This window comes from Oncorhynchus clarkii, chromosome 16, assembly GCF_045791955.1.
Source record: "Oncorhynchus clarkii lewisi isolate Uvic-CL-2024 chromosome 16, UVic_Ocla_1.0, whole genome shotgun sequence".
NCBI classification, from domain to species: domain Eukaryota; kingdom Metazoa; phylum Chordata; class Actinopteri; order Salmoniformes; family Salmonidae; genus Oncorhynchus; species Oncorhynchus clarkii.
In genome coordinates, this window is record NC_092162.1 from 56,947,746 (window position 1) to 56,967,909 (window position 20,164).

At 50.4% G+C, this 20,164-nt stretch overlaps 1 protein-coding gene across 13 annotated transcripts in view; it reads right to left on the bottom strand.

Annotated features, from left to right (window-relative positions):
- Positions 1-435: 435 nt before the first annotated feature.
- LOC139368797 (IQ motif and SEC7 domain-containing protein 1-like) overlaps positions 436-20,164 on the bottom strand; it is a 242,159-nt gene continuing 222,430 nt past the window's right edge. For 10 of the 13 annotated variants that reach the window (XM_071108149.1, XM_071108150.1, XM_071108153.1 and 7 more), the window contains 6 exons: positions 19,615-19,740; positions 19,345-19,444; positions 17,421-17,582; positions 14,076-14,252; positions 12,093-12,142; positions 3,990-4,570 (listed from right to left, as the gene is read on the bottom strand). In XM_071108149.1, coding sequence (XP_070964250.1) covers positions 4,052-4,570; positions 12,093-12,142; positions 14,076-14,252; positions 17,421-17,582; positions 19,345-19,444; positions 19,615-19,740 — 1,134 coding nt within the window. In that variant the 3' untranslated portion in view covers positions 3,990-4,051. Of the gene's footprint in view, positions 635-802; positions 4,571-12,092; positions 12,143-14,075; positions 14,253-17,420; positions 17,583-19,344; positions 19,445-19,614; positions 19,741-20,164 lie in introns of those variants that run through there. The other 3 variants (XR_011627016.1, XR_011627017.1, XM_071108152.1) reach the window with 3 other exon arrangements.

Here is a 20,164-nt window from a genome sequence, read left to right on the forward strand (position 1 = left end):
ATGATATTACTAGGATTAAGTAGTAGCATATGGTAAACACTGTCTAGAACCCATCTATCCACCAGGTAGTAGTGTATGGTAAACACTGACTAGAACCCATCTATCCACTAGGTGGTAGCATATGGTAAACACTGACTAGAACCCATCTATCCACTAGGTGGTGCGCTGACAAACTGTTTAATCTCTGCTCAAATGCGTGCCATCCAGTGGTTATGCTGTGTATTAACGTCAGGTGTACTAACCGTAACACAGAATACACAAACCTCCCTCATACATACCGGTATGCAACATGCATCTAATCAGTACATAGCCTTTCTAAAGGACCTTGTTGACCAGAGCTTTATTTCATCTGACCTAGTAAAATACATGGGAAAAGAACTCCAGAATGACACACATGATGATGCATATTAGAAGCCAAAGACCAACACATGCATACCATAAGTCATATATTTGTTTATTTAGCGTTGTCAACATTGTCACAGTTGAAGTTTTACAATAACTGGGGTCTTACTGACTCACTACTCACTGGACAAACTTGAATGCACATAGAAATGAGGCCACTCTTGTCTTTCCCTTTGATGAGTGTGTCTGTCTGTGTGTGTCTGTCTGTGTGTGTCTGTCTGTCTGTGTGTGCCTGTGTGTGTCTGTCTGTCTGTGTGTGTCTGTGTGTGTCTGTCTGTCTGTGTGTGTCTGTGTGTGTCTGTCTGTCTGTGTGTGTCTGTGTGTGTCTGTCTGTCTGTGTGTGTCTGTGTGCCTGTCTGTCTGTGTGTCTGTCTGTGTGTGTCTGTCTGTCTGTGTGTGCCTGTGTGTGTGTGTGTTTAGGAGGCAGTGAACGTTATAACAGTCTGTCTTTGAGATCCACAGCGAATGACAGTTCAGTACAGTTGGAGGCAGAGACAAGCGATATGTTCTGAATCATATATTTTCCACCTCTCATATGAGGTGACGGACACCCCCCCCCCTGATCTCCACGGCAGATGTTGGATTACAGTAGTGATAATATACACACTATGTACATATCCCTTTTCTCCCACTTGGTCCCTTCTAATCTTCATTTTAGATAAACCACCTTTTTTAGAATTCCATAATCAACACTTCTACTCTCCTATTTACACAACCGTAGCCCTCGGCTCAATAACAACAGAAGTGCAACGGTGTTAATGTTTTGTTCTTTTTACAATGGCTATGTATATGCAGATGAAATAAATGCATGCTGAGCTCAAGTAACAATCAGCTTAACGTGGGACAGCAAGAGCAAGTCAACATCAGAAGATTCCAGATCTAAACCAAATGAAAGGAAATAAAGTCAATCAACTTTACAGGCTGACCTGGTCAGCAAGCTCACAGTGAAAAGGACACACGATGCATCAGGTCCATGCAGTGCATTGTGGGGGTACTTCTCAGACTGTAGATCAATGTGGACATTTCCTTTTTTTTTTCTTTCTTTTTTTTTACGTTGTCCGAACATTTCTGAGTTACAAAAGGAAAATATGAAATTATTAGAAAGACATTCAAGTGATTATTCATGTTCCAGATAAGATATGTTTATCTGTCTAAATGTCCTTATGTTTCGTTATAATATCATGGCTCTAGTATGAAGGGACACGTGTTGAATCTAGTCTTATGGTTTCAGTTTCCTTAGTGAATGTTAAAATACATTTACACCCTGAATATTGGGAGAAACAGTTGACTAATGTACACATGATAATAGACTCATATTTTGTAGAATGTAGAAAGTTATTTTACTTTACATATATCCTAGTTCCTTTGTTCTATTTGCATTTCTTTGCTGTATATTAGATCTACATTTTTTCAGATTTCCTGAAAAAAATGAAAGCGCTCCTTCATATGTGCTTATCCAGCAAAATAGTTCTGTTCTGCCCAGAGGGAAGCGAATTCCTTTTTAAAATATATACACACATTCCTCTTTCCTTCCACCGTGAACTGTGTAAGTAAGTAGATAATCTGAAATGAAAAAGATATATTTTTCACCTGAATCTCTTCCTGGACAACATGATAACAGACTTGAACCCGTAGAAGGCCTACATTTTTTTTTTTACGTGATTGCACTTTAATCGCTATGGTAACACTGATTTGTTATAGAATGTGGAGAGGATAGCCTCACATCAATAACATTACATGCAACATCACTTATTAGACATTCCACTGAATTCCAGGACTGTGCTTCTCAGAGAACCATGAGAACAACCACACATTAAGCCACTGCGAGAGAACGACAGGGGTCCGAACTAAATAAATACACAACGACAACATGAAAACATACAAAACAAACAGAAGGGACCCTTTGCTTGTTCTGAATGTACAAAATCAGTACGAAGATATTGCACGTACAGATTGATAAAAACAAAGTTGACAAACAAACAAATAATTCACTACATACTTAAGAGCTTATTTTAGTCACTCAACTACTCAGGTTTTGCGAAGAAAACAAAAATATAGTAAATTATGAAAGAAAAATAAATGATTATTGTATTTCGATTTGAAGAGTCAAGAATGCAGCTGCATCATTGGCATGAGACGTTACCAGCTCTACTGTGGATCCATCAGTAAAGTCTCCGATAGGTCAGGCAAGCTGTGAGCTGAGCCAGCATACAGCCTGTTAGCTCAACAAGAGAGCTGTGACACATCTTCACTGCTATCTTACTACATGTCCTTACTCACTGTACTAAACATATAAAGGAGTACTATACTGAGCTGAGTGGGACCCATCTACCCAGCAGATGAGCAACATATGCTCAGTAAATACCCATGCCGAGAAGTGTCTGTCCACTCTAAGGTTTTATACAACACTAGTAGGGCCATGTGCCACAGCTGCATTCCTGAGTCTCTCAATGCTCTGGTTAGAAGGCAATCGGTACCAGAGCAGGTTATTGGCCTGCCTGACAATGTGGGTTCACGCCTCCTTTCCATTTATCCTGTTACCATAGAGTCAGTATAATACTGAGAAAGTTCATTTCTAATGATAATAATAATGGTTGTATAATCTTAGAAGGTACTTTACGCACAATATACTGTACATGAAGTCTGGACTAAATAGTTTATGCATTAGTAATTGGCACATTTATTAATGAGAGTTAGGAGACAACACATAAAGCTGTCATCTACAGTAAATGCAGCACTAGAACTACTACCATTGAGACTGTTCCTCAGTTGTTAGCCTGTCCATTGGTCTAGGTATTGTGAAATGATTACACCTAGCTTTTCTACACTTTATGAATTCTACGAGAGGCAACAACAAATAGCATTCTTAAAAATAAAGAAATGGTTTCACAAACCTCAAGAAAGCAGTGTTAAAGCTAGCTTTGATTAAAAAGACTGTGTAATATAATATGCCATCATGACAGAGAAAACAGTCAGAAATGTTTTCCCAGGCCTGTCCCAACTCCTTACACGAAGGGAAGACAGACTATTGAAAGAACAGAGCAATGTAGAGCGGCCTACAGAGATGCACGGTTCTCTTCAGCCGTCACAGCCGGGTTTGGTGTGAGTTCACAGGGATTAGGAGGGTTTCCCCGTACAAAACGCCTCCTCTCTCAACCCCTGACAGAAAAAAGAGGCCCCACTCTAAGGTTCGAACCGTGGTCCTTTGTGGAGGAATTGAGTCTGGTTTCCAACTGCATATCGGTGAGATGCTGAAATAGGGAGGGGATACAAGTGACTGCCAGAGGTTCATCTCAACCACAGCAATGGAACACAGTGGACAGGCCATGGACAGTATACCCTCTGTCTCATTGGTGGATGAGTCTCTCTCTCTCTCTCTCTCTCTCTCTCTCTCTCTCTCTCTCTCTCTCTCTCTCTCTCTCTCTCTCTCTCTCTCTCTCTCTCTCTCTCTCTCTCTCTCTCTCCCTCTCTCTCTCCCTCCTCTCTCTCTCTCTCTCTCTCTCTCTCTCTCTCTCTCTCTCTCTCTCTCCCTCTCTCTCTCTCTCTCCCCTCTCCCTCCCTCTCCCTCTCTCTCCCTCTCCCTCTCTGTCTCTCTCCCTCTCTGTCTCTCTCCCTCTCCCCCTCTCTCCCCCTCTTTCTCTCTCTCTGGTCACACCACGGTGCTGATGCCACTGTGCTTGGTTTTGGACCCGCTGGGTGCCGGGCTCTGCTGCTGACTGTGGTGATGAAGGGCATGCTGGGAGTGTGAGGCATGATGGCTGTGACTGTGCTGTGGTACAAGCGGGTGTTGGTGTGAGTGGGTGGAGGAGGATGCGTATGCTGCCGGGTGCTGGTGGTACTGTGTGTGGGGCGGGGGGTGGTAGTGGTGGTGGTGGTGGTAGGGAGGGGGGTTCTGCTGGCAGTACTGGGAGTGGTGGAGCTGGGCCTGGGCTACCTGCTGGGCTGTGTGGTGGAGGTTGGACGGATGGGGCGTGTGGGAGATGAGGGTGGGGTGACCGGGCGGAGGAAGAGGAGGATGGCTCTGGGATGAAGGCTTTGCCCGCTTGCTGCCGAAGAGCGACCCGAGGAGGGAGGAGGAGTTGGGGATGGTGGGGTGGCCCCGGGGTGGGCCCTCACTTCGGGGGGTTGTGGCTCTCCGGCGTGTGTGGGGGCTGCTAATGATGGACCCCTGTGGGAGAGAAGAAGGGGACATCATATCTATCCGTACCTTTAATACAACTGGACATTCACATGGTACCTCCTACTAGTCTAAACTACCATAATTTAGGCTACGGTACCCCCTCATGGAAATGGTGCTAATTGCCTGCATATTCAACAACAAGTTGCACAACGTTACAGACAGAGCATGCAAAAAAATGAACTAAAAATGCCATCTCATGATGGTGGACAGACAAATAATGAATGGAATATTAGTGTTATGGCCACTCTTGACAATGTTACAAATGAAGAAACCTACATTTCAAAACAAATCTCAAATTCATAACGTGTCAAATCTGTTAAAAGTTTCTGTGAGATTTGAAAACTCAACCTTCATAATAGATGCATCAAAACTGTACAGGCCTATACATATTCATATTGTTGAACACCTTCCAAACCTGCACAGAGTCCCACATGCAAATAGTTCAAAACAATGGAGGCAGAGGATCCACATGCAGAGGAGGTAACAGGCATACTCTCTATCCATATTAGGTTAGCATTCAACCAGACAGTGGGAAGCAGCGATACTGGAGCTCTGGTATGCACATTTTAAAAGATGTTCACTTCTCCCCTGTTCTAGTTCCAACTCTATCCTTTATGTAATTCATCCACGTTTCAGAAGCCCTTCATTTGTTGCATGCTCTGTCCAAGGTTATAAAGAGACCCTATAGATTTATTTGAAAGTGGAATTACATTTTAAGGGTCCACAGATTCTAAAACCAACACATGAACACATGGAATGAATAAATGATGATGAATGAAATCCACATCTTTCATATTGACTATTTCATATTGTGTGTAAAAAAGCCCATTGATAAGAGTTCTGATAGTGAGATATTGTAGAGATACTGCTGTAAAATAACCTACCTCCCTGAGCTTCTAATCTTTCTGGGCTTTCTTTCCATAGGACAGGCAGGGGACAGGAGAGGGACCAGGGTGATGAGAGAGAGGAACCAGGGGACAGGAGAGTGATCAGGATGGTGAGAGAAAGGAACCAGGGGACAGGAGAGTGATCAGGGTGGTGAGAGAAAGGAACCAGGGGACAGGAGAGGGACCAGGGTGGTGAGAGAAAGGAACCAGGGGACAGGAGAGAGACCACGGCTGGCAGAGTGGGAACAGGGGACAGGAGAGGGACCAGGGTGGTGAGAGAGAGGAACCAGGGGACAGGAGAGAGACCAGGGCTGGCAGAGTGGGAACAGGGGACAGGAGAGGGACCAGGGCTGGCAGAGAGGGGACAGGGGACAGGAGAGGGTCCAGGGTGGTGAGAGAGAGGAACCAGGAGACAGGAGAGGGTCCAGGGTGGTGAGAGAGAGGAACCAGGGGACAGGAGAAAGATCATGGCTGGCAGAGAGGAACCAGGGGACAGGAGAGGGACCAGGGTGGTGAGAGAGAGGAACCAGGGGACAGGAGAGTGATCAGGGTGGTGAGAGAAAGGAACCAGGGGACAGGAGAAAGATCATGGCTGGAAGAGAGGAACCAGGGGACAGGAGAGGGACCAGGGTGGTGAGAGAGAGGAACCAGGGGACAGGAGAGTGATCAGGGTGGTGAGAGAAAGGAACCAGGGGACAGGAGAGGGACCAGGGTGGTGAGAGAGAGGAACCAGGGAACAGGAGAGGGACCAGGGTGGTGAGAGAAAGGAACCAGGGGACAGGAGAGGGTCCAGGGTGGTGAGAGAAAGGAACCAGGGGACAGGAGAGGGTCCAGGGTGGTGAGAGAGAGGAACCAGGGAACAGGAGAGGGACCAGGGTGGTGAGAGAGAGGAACCAGGGGACAGGAGAGGGTCCAGCGTGGTGAGAGATAGGAACCAGGGGACAGGAGAGGGACCAGGGTGGTGAGAGAGAGGAATCAGGGGACAGGAGAGAGACCAGGGCTGGCAGAGTGGGAACAGGGGACAGGAGAGGGACCAGGGTGGTGAGAGAAAGGAACCAGGGGACAGGAGAGGGTCCAGGGTGGTGAGAGAGAGGAAACAGGGGACAGGAGAGGGACCAGGGTGGTGAGAGATAGGAACCAGGGGACAGGAGAGGGTCCAGGGTGGTGAGAGATAGGAACCAGGGGACAGGGGAGGGACCAGGGTGGTGAGAGAGAGAAACCAGGGGACAGGAGAGGGACCAGGGTGGTGAGAGAGAGGAACCAGCGGACAGGAGTGGGTCCAGGGTGGTGAGAGAGAGGAACCAGGGGACAGGAGAGGGTCCAGGGTGGTGAGAGAGAGGAACCAGGGGACAGGGGAGGGTCCAGGGTGGTGAGAGATAGGAACCAGGGGACAGGGGAGGGACCAGGGTGGTGAGAGAGAGGAACCAGGGGACAGGAGAGGGACCAGGGTGGTGAGAGAGAGGAACCAGGGGACAGGAGAGTGATCAGGGTGGTGAGAGAAAGGAACCAGGGGACAGGAGAGTGATCAGGGTAGTGAGAGAAAGGAACCAGGGGACAGGAGAGTGATCAGGGTGGTGAGAGAAAGGAACCAGGGGACAGGAGAGGGTCCAGGGTGGTGAGAGAGAGGAACCAGGGGACAGGAGAGGGACCAGGGTGGTGAGAGAAAGGAACCAGGGGACAGGAGAGGGTCCAGGGTGGTGAGAGAGAGGAACCAGGGGACAGGAGAGGGTCCAGGGTGGTGAGAGAGAGGAACCAGGGGACAGGGGAGGGACCAGGGTGGTGAGAGAGAGGAACCAGGGGACAGGAGAGGGACCAGGGTGGTGAGAGAGAGGAACCAGGGGACAGGAGAAAGATCATGGCTGGCAGAGAGGAACCAGGGGACAGGAGAGGGACCAGGGTGGTGAGAGAGAGGAACCAGGGGACAGGAGAGTGATCAGGGTAGTGAGAGAAAGGAACCAGGGGACAGGAGAGTGATCAGGGTGGTGAGAGAAAGGAACTAGGGGACAGGAGAGGGTCCAGAGAGAGAGGAACCAGGGAACAGGAGAGGGACCAGGGAACAGGAGAGGGACCAGGGTGGTGAGAGAAAGGAACCAGGGGACAGGAGAGGGTCCAGGGTGGTGAGAGAGAGGAACCAGGGAACAGGAGAGGGACCAGGGTGGTGAGAGAGAGGAACCAGGGAACAGGAGAGGGACCAGGGTGGTGAGAGAGAGGAACCAGGGAACAGGAGAGGGACCAGGGTGGTGAGAGAAAGGAACCAGGGGACAGGAGAGGGTCCAGGGTGGTGAGAGAAAGGAACCAGGGGACAGGAGAGGGTTCAGGGTGGTGAGAGAGAGGAACCAGGGAACAGGAGAGGGACCAGGGTGGTTAGAGAGAGGAACCAGGGGACAGGAGAGGGTCCAGGGTGGTGAGAGATAGGAACCAGGGGACAGGAGAGGGACCAGGGTGGTGAGAGAGAGGAATCAGGGGACAGGAGAGAGACCAGGGCTGGCAGAGTGGGAACAGGGGACAGGAGAGGGACCAGGGTGGTGAGAGAGAGGAACCAGGGGACAGGAGAGAGACCAGGGCTGGCAGAGAGGGAACAGGGGACAGGAGAGGGACCAGGGTGGTGAGAGAGAGGAACCAGGGGACAGGAGAGGGACCAGGGTGGTGAGAGAGAGGAATCAGGGGACAGGAGAGAGACCAGGGCTGGCAGAGTGGGAACAGGGGACAGGAGAGGGACCAGGGTGGTGAGAGAAAGGAACCAGGGGACAGGAGAGAGACCAGGGCTGGCAGAGAGGGAACAGGGGACAGGAGAGAGACCAGGGCTGGCAGAGAGGAAACAGGGGACAGGAGAGGGACCAGGGCTGGCAGAGTGGGAACAGGGGACAGGAGAGGGACCAGGGTGGTGAGAGAGAGGAACCAGGGGACAGGAGAGACCACGGCTGGCAGAGTGGGAACAGGGGACAGGAGAGGGACCAGGGTGGTGAGAGAGAGGAACCAGGGGACAGGAGAGAGACCAGGGCTGGCAGAGAGGAACCAGGGGACAGGAGAGAGACCAGGGCTGGCAGAGAGGAAACAGGGGACAGGAGAGGGACCAGGGTGGTGAGAGAGAGGAACCAGGGGACAGGAGAGGGACCAGGGTGGTGAGAGAGAGGAACCAGGGGACAGGAGAGAGACCAGGGCTGGCAGAGAGGGAACCGGGGACAGGAGAGAGACCAGGGCTGGCAGAGAGGAACCAGGGGACAGGAGAGAGACCAGGGCTGGCAGAGAGGAAACAGGGGACAGGAGAGGGACCAGGGTGGTGAGAGAGAGGAACCAGGGGACAGGAGAGGGACCAGGGTGGTGAGAGAGAGGAACCAGGGGACAGGAGAGAGACCAGGGCTGGCAGAGAGGGAACAGGGGACAGGAGAGAGACCAGGGCTGGCAGAGAGGAAACAGGGGACAGGAGAGAGACCAGGGCTGGCAGAGAGGAAACAGGGGACAGGAGAGAGACCAGGGCTAGCAGAGTGGGAACAGGGGACAGGAGAGAGACCAGGGCTGGCAGAGAGGAAACAGGGGACAGGAGAGGGACCAGGGTGGTGAGAGAGAGGAACCAGGGGACAGGAGAGAGACCAGGGCTGGCAGAGAGGGAACAGGGGACAGGAGAGAGACCAGGGCTGGCAGAGAGGAAACAGGGGACAGGAGAGAGACCAGGGCTGGCAGAGAGGAAACAGGGGACAGGAGAGAGACCAGGGCTGGCAGAGAGGAAACAGGGGACAGGAGAGAGACCAGGGCTAGCAGAGTGGGAACAGGGGACAGGAGAGAGACCAGGGCTGGCAGAGAGGAAACAGGGGACAGGAGAGGGACCAGGGTGGTGAGAGAGAGGAACCAGGGGACAGGAGAGAGACCAGGGCTGGCAGAGTGGGAACAGGGGACAGGAGAGGGACCAGGGTGGTGAGAGAGAGGAACCAGGGGACAGGAGAGAGACCAGGGCTGGCAGAGTGGGAACAGGGGACAGGAGAGGGACCAGGGTGGTGAGAGATAGGAACCAGGGGACAGGAGAGAGACCAGGGCTGGCAGAGAGGAACCAGGGGACAGGAGAGGGACCAGGGTGGTGAGAGAGAGGAACCAGGGGACAGGAGAGAGACCAGGGCTGGCAGAGAGGAACCAGGGGACAGGAGAGAGACCAGGGCTGGCAGAGAGGAAACAGGGGACAGGAGAGGGACCAGGGTGGTGAGAGAGAGGAACCAGGGGACAGGAGAGGGACCAGGGTGGTGAGAGAGAGGAACCAGGGGACAGGAGAGAGACCAGGGCTGGCAGAGAGGGAACCGGGGACAGGAGAGAGACCAGGGCTGGCAGAGAGGAACCAGGGGACAGGAGAGAGACCAGGGCTGGCAGAGAGGAAACAGGGGACAGGAGAGGGACCAGGGTGGTGAGAGAGAGGAACCAGGGGACAGGAGAGGGACCAGGGTGGTGAGAGAGAGGAACCAGGGGACAGGAGAGAGACCAGGGCTGGCAGAGAGGAAACAGGGGACAGGAGAGAGACCAGGGCTAGCAGAGTGGGAACAGGGGACAGGAGAGAGACCAGGGCTGGCAGAGAGGAAACAGGGGACAGGAGAGGGACCAGGGTGGTGAGAGAGAGGAACCAGGGGACAGGAGAGAGACCAGGGCTGGCAGAGTGGGAGCAGGGGACAGGAGAGGGACCAGGGTGGTGAGAGAGAGGAACCAGGGGACAGGAGAGAGACCAGGGCTGGCAGAGAGGGAACAGGGGACAGGAGAGAGACCAGGGCTGGCAGAGAGGAAACAGGGGACAGGAGAGGGACCAGGGCTGGCAGAGTGGGAACAGGGGACAGGAGAGGGACCAGGGTGGTGAGAGAGAGGAACCAGGGGACAGGAGAGACCACGGCTGGCAGAGTGGGAACAGGGGACAGGAGAGGGACCAGGGTGGTGAGAGAGAGGAACCAGGGGACAGGAGAGAGACCAGGGCTGGCAGAGTGGGAACAGGGGACAGGAGAGGGACCAGGGCTGGCAGAGAGGGGACAGGGGACAGGAGAGGGACCAGGGTGGTGAGAGAGAGGAACCAGGGGACAGGAGAGAGACCAGGCCTGGCAGAGAGGGAACAGCGGACAGGAGAGGGACCAGGGTGGTGAGAGAGAGGAACCAGGGGACAGGAGAGAGACCAGGGCTGGCAGAGTGGGAATAGGGGACAGGAGAGAGACCAGGGCTGGCAGAGTGGGAACAGGGGACAGGAGAGAGACCAGGGCTGGCAGAGTGGGAACAGGGGACAGGAGAGAGACCAGGGCTGGCAGAGTGAGAATACGGGACAGGAGAGGGACCAGGGTGGTGAGAGAGAGGAACCAGGGGACAGGAGAGAGACCTGGGCTGGCAGAGTGAGAATAGGGGACAGGAGAGGGACCAGGGTGGTGAGAGAGAGGAACCAGGGGACAGGAGAGAGAACAGGGCTGGCAGAGTGAGAATAGGGGACAGGAGAGGGACCAGGGTGGTGAGAGAGAGGAACCAGGGGACAGGAGAGAGACCAGGGCTGGCAGAGTGGGAACAGGGGACAGGAGAGAGACCAGGGCTGGCAGAGTGGGAACAGGGGACAGGAGAGGGACCAGGGTGGTGAGAGAGAGGAACCAGGGGACAGGAGAGAGACCAGGGCTGGCAGAGTGGGAATAGGGGACAGGAGAGAGACCAGGGCTGGCAGAGTGGGAACAGGGGACAGGAGAGAGACCAGGGCTGGCAGAGTGGGAACAGGGGACAGGAGAGAGACCAGGGCTGGCAGAGTGAGAATACGGGACAGGAGAGGGACCAGGGTGGTGAGAGAGAGGAACCAGGGGACAGGAGAGAGACCTGGGCTGGCAGAGTGAGAATAGGGGACAGGAGAGGGACCAGGGTGGTGAGAGAGAGGAACCAGGGGACAGGAGAGAGAACAGGGCTGGCAGAGTGAGAATAGGGGACAGGAGAGGGACCAGGGTGGTGAGAGAGAGGAACCAGGGGACAGGAGAGAGACCAGGGCTGGCAGAGTGGGAACAGGGGACAGGAGAGAGACCATGGCTGGCAGAGTGGGAACAGGGGACAGGAGAGGGACCAGGGTGGTGAGAGAGAGGAACCAGGGGACAGGAGAGAGACCAGGGCTGGCAGAGTGGGAATAGGGGACAGGAGAGCTTTAGGGTTACATAACACTGGGGGGAGAGTAGGTGCTACAACAGGTATTCACTGGCACCCCTGACTTTGGTAATAGAACCCCAAAGTAAAACTGCGGGTCTGGACATGGCTGAATGGAGGACAACAAACACCTGGGGGAGGGGTTGAGGGTACGATGACGACACAGGGATCAGAGGGAGGGAGGGAGGGAGGGAGAATAGTAGTAGAGTCATGCTTGTTTCTAGAAAAAGGGCAAACTGGCCACATGACCAAAACAAGAAATGTCTCCCATCTAGACAAGGCCAGCTTCAGAGGCAGGCAGCCCATGCATGCACACGAACCGAGGCAGGCAGGTTGTTAAAAGGCATCCGAGAGAAAAAAAAATGATCATAACACTAAATGAACTGAGAGTCTATGAAGCAGAGGGGGGTGCAAGACCAAAAAAAATTTACGGAGTGTTTTGACAGTGCACATCATCACATAGAGAGTAGCTCGGATACCAGCTGCTTCCAACTTACTTCCATATTGCTGTCTAGTGATCCTGCACTGCTGCGGCGCCCACGCTTGCCTGCCCGAGACATGCAATACCACAGATTAGAGATGGATAGGACAGCACTCCTGGATCAACTACAGAGGTTTAGGCAGCCCTCCTCTCCCCTAGGGGGCAGTGCAGGGGGTTGTGAGTAATACACTGGAAGCTGAGATAAATCTGGGCTGAGGTGAGATCAGGGGGTCAGGAAGAGTGTGGGGAACCGGTTGATAGGTAGGTATTACTGTGGCGAAGTTAAGTCCATTAGTTTTTGCAGATTTGTTCAGAGATAAAGACAAACATTTGGTCTGTGTACTTCTACACTATTCATATTATATATCCTAGATTTCTGATAATAAGCTTTCTAGTGATGCTAGAACGAATCTCCGGCATGGGCTCAAACTTAAAAGGACAAGGAAATCATTTTTGTAACATTAAGCTGAGGACATCTGCATAACTACAAAGCCTTTATTAAAGTATACTCTACAACTAGTGAAGATTATCCAGTGTTTAAAAAAAAATGGTCCTGATAAAATGTGACAACAGGGATTTAATGTTGTCACAAGATGTAGATTGTCATAAGGGCAGGTCACAGCTGTCTGTGAAGAGAGCCAATGGCAGTGACAGTCACGGAGGAGGAGGAACATCAAAAGCAATACAATGGCTGTTGCACATGAGATGTACGAGCAAATACAGAAAAGGCCCAGGGACAAACAGAGCGGTTTGCCACTGTTAGAGGCTCAGCCAATGGATACAGGACCAGTCTTCACATATGGAGAAAGGAAAAAACCCAATGGGAATGGAAATATCAGGAAGTACATAATGAGATGGAGAATAACGAGAAAAGAAAACAACACAGGAAATGACCACACTATCATGCCACGTCCTGCGATTAGACAGTTAGGGCGTAACCATACACACACACAGGAGGGTGGACACGCCACGTCGTTCTATCGACTTCAGCACTGACTAACCTATCAGTGTTTCAGTACAGTATCCAACATGACAATGGAAACAGAGCAAATACTTCCCAATGTGAGATACAGTAGGACTGTAGAACCCCTATATGGATTTCATTACGCTACCATGATGTCTTAACATAACTGAGATCCAGAATGAATGACATGTCCTCAAGGTGCTGCGCATTAGAGTCAGAGATGCTATGTGAAGTACTGATATTCATGACAATGAGATGTTTGTTGTCATTTTGGAACCAAATCTCATCTTTTGTCAGCTATTGTATGAGAACATATCCCCATTGAGTTCAGTGGGGTTGAATCACAGCAATGAGAGAATGACTGGTAGGGTGAGTGAATAAATGGTAGATTATTTGAACATATAACAAGCAAAGCTCGTCATGAAATGTTTTGAGAAACAATAGGGATTTAAGAATGAGAATGTGACACGTAAAGGTGCAAAAATCAAAGGTGTTCATTGAGATATAAAGTATATTTGGATTCAGATACAGGGAAGAGAGCCATCCTTCAATATCACTTTTCAGTGAACAGGCAAATCCTCCAAAGTAGGCCTATGGATAATATCATACCAAATAGCTTATTCATTTAGAAACGTGTCTTTTTCTATGGCACTCACCTACTTCTCGTTTCATATCCCAGGTTATGATAATGCTATTTCACATTGAGGTAGGGCACCAGTATCAGAAAATCATCTTGGGACTAAACTTACAAAGGACCTTAAGCTCAATGATCCCGTGGAGTCTCACCCTGTCCAGGTATAGTATGCCTTTTAGTTATTTCATAGGAACATCTCACTGGAACAATGTTTTGCTTGATCATCAATACAGCTTATAGGGGAGGAGGGAAGAAGTCTGACATTAATGCATGGTGCTCTAAAACATAATGTTGGAGGCTCCGAGTTATATCACTATAGGACCAGTAAGGAGGTAACAAAACAGAGGGTCTCTCCCAGGAAAGGACCCTCTGGTGAACACAATGATGACCTTTGACCTTACCTGCTTCGGAGAGGTCGCGGAGGGAGCTGCTCAGGGCGCTCCTCTTCAGGCCCTCGCCCATGGTGTAGGTGTCGTCCAGACTGGCACGGTTCATGTTGCCGTTGCCAGCCTCCTTCTTCAGCCCAGAGCTCTGGGACATACTGGGCCTCACCACCCCTTTCTGCTTCTCCAGCTCAGCTGTATATCAACATACACATGATTTTATTTCACCTTTATTTAACCAGGTAGGCCAGTTGAGAACAAGTACACGTTAACGGCTACCTGACCTAGATAAAGTAAAGCAGTGCGACAAAAACAACAACACAGAGTTACACATAAACAAACGTACAGTCAATAACACAATAGAAAAATCTATGTACAGTGTGTGCAAATGTAGAAGAGTAGGGAGGTAAATGGGGAGAGAGTAAGGTGAGGAGTGTGTGTGTGTCTTTGTTTCAGTGCTAGCTTTCAGACACAAAATAGTTGTCCATTTCCTCAAATAATTTAATCACTGGCACTAGCCTTATTTTCTCATAGACTATTAGTATACATTCGGTAACTATTGCATATACATAGTAATTAAATGTTGCATTGTTAGTGCACCTAAATCGTTTTGGACGTTTGACTCGTTCTTAAAAATAGTGTTCTGTGTGCTTCCCTTTGATGAATCCATCAAACACAGTCCTCATCCTGGTAGCCATCCTGTGAACTCTATAAACCGTCCTCATCCTGGTAGCCATCCTGTGAACTCTAGATAGTCCTCATCCTGGTAGCCATCCTGTGAACTCTATAAACAGTCCTCATCCTGGTAGCCATCCTGTGAACTCTAGATAGTCCTCATCCTGGTAGCCATCCTGTGAACTCTAGATAGTCCTCATCCTGGTAGCCATCCTGTGAACTCTGCCTTATCACACAGAGGTGCGATGGCTAAGCCAGGGAAAGGTGCTTCAAAGATGTTTCGAGCTTCGTGAGGAGATTTGTCTATTCTTGGACAGCAAAGGGAAAGACACAACACAATCCGAGACGAAATGTTTCTGTGTGAAAGTCCTCATCCTGGTAGCCATCTCTGATATGTACAGTACAGTGAAGGCATTTAAAACCAAACTGACTCTGTGGGAGACGCAGATGCGGAAAGAAAATTTGAGCCACTTTCCCAGCTGCCAGACCATGAAAGAGAAGCTCTCTACCAGTGCGTTCCCGAGCACACAGTTGGCTGATAAAATAGGTATGCTTACCACTGACTTTCGACGCCGATTTGCTGACTTTGAAGCACAAAAAAGCAGATAGTCCTCATCCTGGTAGCCATCCTGTGAACTCTATGAACCTGAACAAAACATCACACAGAAGTCGACTTACTGCTGAACACCTCCACTCAATTCTGAGGAAGCTCAGAGCCTTACCCCGAACATTGAGAACTTGTGGAAAAGATGGGACACCACCTCATCCTGGTAGCCATCCTGTGAACTCAAAGTGTTGTTTTTGATTAATAGATTTTTGCATAGTATTTCAATCCAATTATATTTTAAAAATATTTCAGTTGAGTGGATGATAGAAAATTGCTATTATTGTTTTTTCTTTGAAGTAAATTTAGCCCACTTTTGCTAAAATAGAAAATATAGTCTACTACCGGTTTCTTTCATTTAATGTTCATGTTATGGGGTAAAGGAAATTTGTCTTTTGTGTCTGTTGAAAATTCTTTATTTATCTGATCATATTGTAATATATTTGTTAGGTTTTCAGTAGGTTCAATTATCCTAGACTATATGGTAGCCCTCCGTCCATCCTAGATAGTCATCCTGGTAGCCATCCTGTGAACTCTATAAACAGACCTCATCCTGGTAGCCATCCTGTGAACTCTATAGATAGTCCTCATCCTGGTAGCCATCCTGTGAACTCTAGATAGTCCTCATCCTGGTAGCCATCCTGTGAACTCTATAAACAGTCCTCATCCTGGTAGCCATCCTGTGAACTCTATAGATAGTCCTCATCCTGGTAGCCATCCTGTGAACTCTAGATAGTCCTCATCCTGGTAGCCATCCTGTGAACTCTATAACCAGTCCTCATCCTGGTAGCCATCCTGTGAACTCTATAGATAGTCCTCCTCATAAACAGTGAATTAGTAATGAGGACCATGAGGCCCTCTCTGCCTCTATTTGACTGAGTTTACATGACCGACGGCTAGGAAGGGAGGGCGGGGCGGACAAAAGGAGGGAGGGAGAGGGGGACAGAGGGAGGAGGGGCGGACAGAGGGAGGGAGGGGTGGACAGAGGGAGGGAGGGGTGGATAGAGGGAGGGAGGGAGAGGGGGACAGAGGGAGGGAGGGGCGGACAGAGGGAGGGAGGAGTGGACAGAGGGAGGGAGGGAGGGGTGGACAGAGGGAGGGAGGGAGGGGTGGACAGAGGGAGGGAGGGGCGGACAGAAGGAGGGAGGGAGAGGGGGACAGAGGGAGGGAGGGAGAGGGGGACAGGGGGACAGAGGGACGGAGGGAGGGATGGACAGAGGGAGGGAGGGGCGGACAGAGGGAGGGAGGGGGATGGGGACAGAGGGCGGGAGGGAGAGGGGAACAGAGGGACGGAGGGAGGGGTGGATAGAGGGACGGAGGGAGAGGGGGACAGAGGGAGGGAGGGGCGGACAGAGGGAGGGAGGGAGACAGAGGGACGGAGGGAGAGGGGTACAGAGGGAGGGAGGGAGGGGTGGATAGAGGGACGGAGGGAGAGGGGGACAGAGGGAGGGAGGGAGGGGCGGATAGAGGGGCGGACAGAGGGAGGGAGGAGTGGACAGAGGGAGGGAGGGAGGGGTGAACAGAGGGAGGGGTGGACAGAGGGACAGAGGGAGGGAGGGGTGGACAGAGGGAGGGAGGGAGAGGGGGACAGAGGGAGGTGCGGACAGAGGGAGGGAGGGGCGGACAGAGGGAGGGAGGGAGAGGGGGACAGAGGGAGGGAGGGGCGGACAAAGGGAGGGAGGGAGAGGGGGACAGAGGGAGGGAGGGAGAGGGGGACAGAGGGAGGGGCGGACAGAGGGAGGGAGGGGCGGACAGAGGAAGGGAGGGAGAGGGGGACAGAGGGAGGGAGGGAGAGGGGGACAGAGGGAGGGAGGGAGAGGGGGACAGAGGGACGGAGGGAGGGGTGGACAGAGGGAAGGAGGGAGGGGTGGACAGAGGGAGGGAGGGAGGGGTGGACAGAGGGAGGGAGGGAGGGAGGGAGTGAGAGGGGGACAGAGGGACGGAGGGAGGGGTGGACAGAGGGAGGGAGGGGTGGACAGAGGGAGGGAGGGAGGGAGTGAGAGGGGGACAGAGGGATGGAGGGAGGGGCAGACAGAGGGAGGGGGACAGAGGGGGACAGAGGAAGAGCTAAAATGTCTGCTCACACTCTATCCTGTATTTCTCCATTTCCTGGACCTCGGCGATGGACTCCCGCAGGTCGTCAGTAAACTTCTTGCGGTCCTGGGGGTTGGGCGCGTTAAAGTTGATGAGCACTTTGATGTCGGCACCTGGTATGGCTGATGTAAGCTTGATTCCATTCCCGTAATCTGGACAAGAGAAAGAACAAGCGAACTAGAGAGAGACCTTTAAAACTAGGTCCATCGACCACAGATGAAGTTTAAAAGAACACGTTCCGAAAATCTGTCTGATGTTTTGAAAGTATAAACAGTGTCTCATTCCATCATCACAGGACGGTTAGATGTATTTCTATGGTAAATTAAACCCAGTGGGATGTACTATATACAGTGCATTCAGACAGTATTCAGACCAGTGAACTTTTTCCACATTTTGTTACTCTACAGCCTTATTCTAAAATTGATTAAATTATATATAATTTTCAATCTACACACTATACCCCATAATGACAAAGTTAAAACAGGTTTTTAGATATTTTTGAAAATTAAAAAATAGATAAAAACCTAAATAACTTATTTACATAAGTATTCAGATTCTTTGCTATGAGACTCAAACTTTAGCTCAGGTGCATCCTGTTTCCATTGATCATCCTTGAGATGTTTCTTCAACTTGGTTGGAGTCCACCTGTGGTAAATTCAATTGATTGGACATGATTTGGAAAGGCACACACCTGTCTATTTAAGGTCCCACAGTTGACAGTGCATGTTAGAGAAAAAAAACCAAGGAGGAATTGTCCGTAGAGCTCCGAGACAGATTGTGTCGAGGCACAGATCTGGGGAAGGGTACCAAAATTTCTTATTGAAGGTCCCCAAGAACACAGCGGCCTTAAATTCTCTCCCGGGCCAAATTGGGCAATCGGGAGAGAAGGGCCTTTGTCAGGGAGGTGACCAAGAACTCCATGGTCACTGACAGAGCTCAGTTCCTCTGAGGAGATTGGAGAAACTTCCAGAGGGACAACCATCTCTGCAGAACTCCACCAATCAGGCCTTTATGGTAGAGTGGCCAGACGGAGGCCACTCCTCAGTAAAAGGCAAATGACAGCTCATTTGGAGTTGGCCAAAAGGCACCTAAAGGACGCTGACCATAAGAAACCAGATTCTCTAGTCTGATAAACCAAGATTGAACTCTTTGGCCTGAATGTCAAGCATTACGTCTGGAGGAAACATGGCACCATCCCTACGGTGAAGCATGGTGGTGACAGCATCATGCTGTGAGGATGTTTTTCAGCGGCAGGGACTGGGAGACTAGTCAGGATCGAGGCAAAGATGAATGGAGCAAAGTACAGAGAGATCCTTGATGAAAACCTGCTCCAGAGCGGTCAGGAGCTCAGACTGGGGCGAAGGTTCACCTTCCAACAGGACAATGAACCTAAGCACACAGCCAAGACAACACAGCTCTGAACGTCCTTGAGCGGCCCAGCCAGAGCACAGACTTGAACCCAATCGAACATCTCTGGAGAGACCTGAAAATAGCTGTACAGCGATGCTCCCCATCCAACCTATTAGAGCTTGAGAAGATCTGCAGAGAAGAATGTGAGAAACTCCCCAAATACGGCTGAGGCAAGCTTTTAACGTCACACCCAAGAAGACTCGAGGCGGTCATTGCTGCCAAAGGTGCTTCAACAAATTACTGAGTAAAGGGTCTGAATACTTATGTAAATGTGATATTTAAGTTGACATTTTTTATAAATATGCTAAAAATGTAAAAATCCAGTTTTTGCTCCGTTATTATGGGTTATTGTGTGTAGATTGATGAGTAAAAACAATTTAATCAATTTCAGAATAAGGCTGGAAAAGGTCAAGGGTCTGAATACTTTCCGAATGCACTTTAAGCATGCTGGGCTAACACATTGGGGAGATGGTGAATTGGGAGTGAGAGGTCTGTGGCCCTTACGCTGGTTCTCAAACATCAGAACCTGCATCCCATACAGAGAGAAAGACTGCCTGAAGCTGTATGTCACAGAGTTCTTCTTCTTCTGGAAAATCTTTGTCACCTGCACCCAAATAAACACACAAACAAACACACAGCCAAATACACAAGTTATACAGTGGGGGCAAGAAAGACAGAGAATTAAAAATAACTAAAAAGACTGGATCATTGTTGTTGCTGTGAGGCTAGAATGATCATATTCAGGACAGGATAGGAGAGAGGAAGGAGACGTACCACCAGAAGATCATTAAACAGGAAGATCTCCCGCTGGTGCAGGCCCAGCTTCTGGAGCTTGTTGGGGTCCGGCACTTCAAACAGCCGGCAGTAGCAGACCAGCCTGCGATGGGGCAGGGACAGCACCTAGAAGTCAAAACAACAACATTACTCCCTAACACTCAGAGGTCAGGCACTGAGCTCAGGCCACAAAGAAATATGACCCCAAAATAGAACAGTTTTTACTCCTTAAATACAGTTATATTTTGGGGTCATATTAAAAATGCACACACACACACACACACACACACACACACACACACACACACACACACACACACACACACACACACACACACACACACACACACACACACACACACACACACACACACACACACACACACACACACACACACACACACACACACACACACACACACACACACACACACACACACACACACACACACACAGCTATGCCAACAGGGAAATAAAAACGGAAACCATGAGGCTCCATTTTAGGATGATTTAGTGTGAGGAGTGCAAAGGAAACGGCTTTTAATGATGT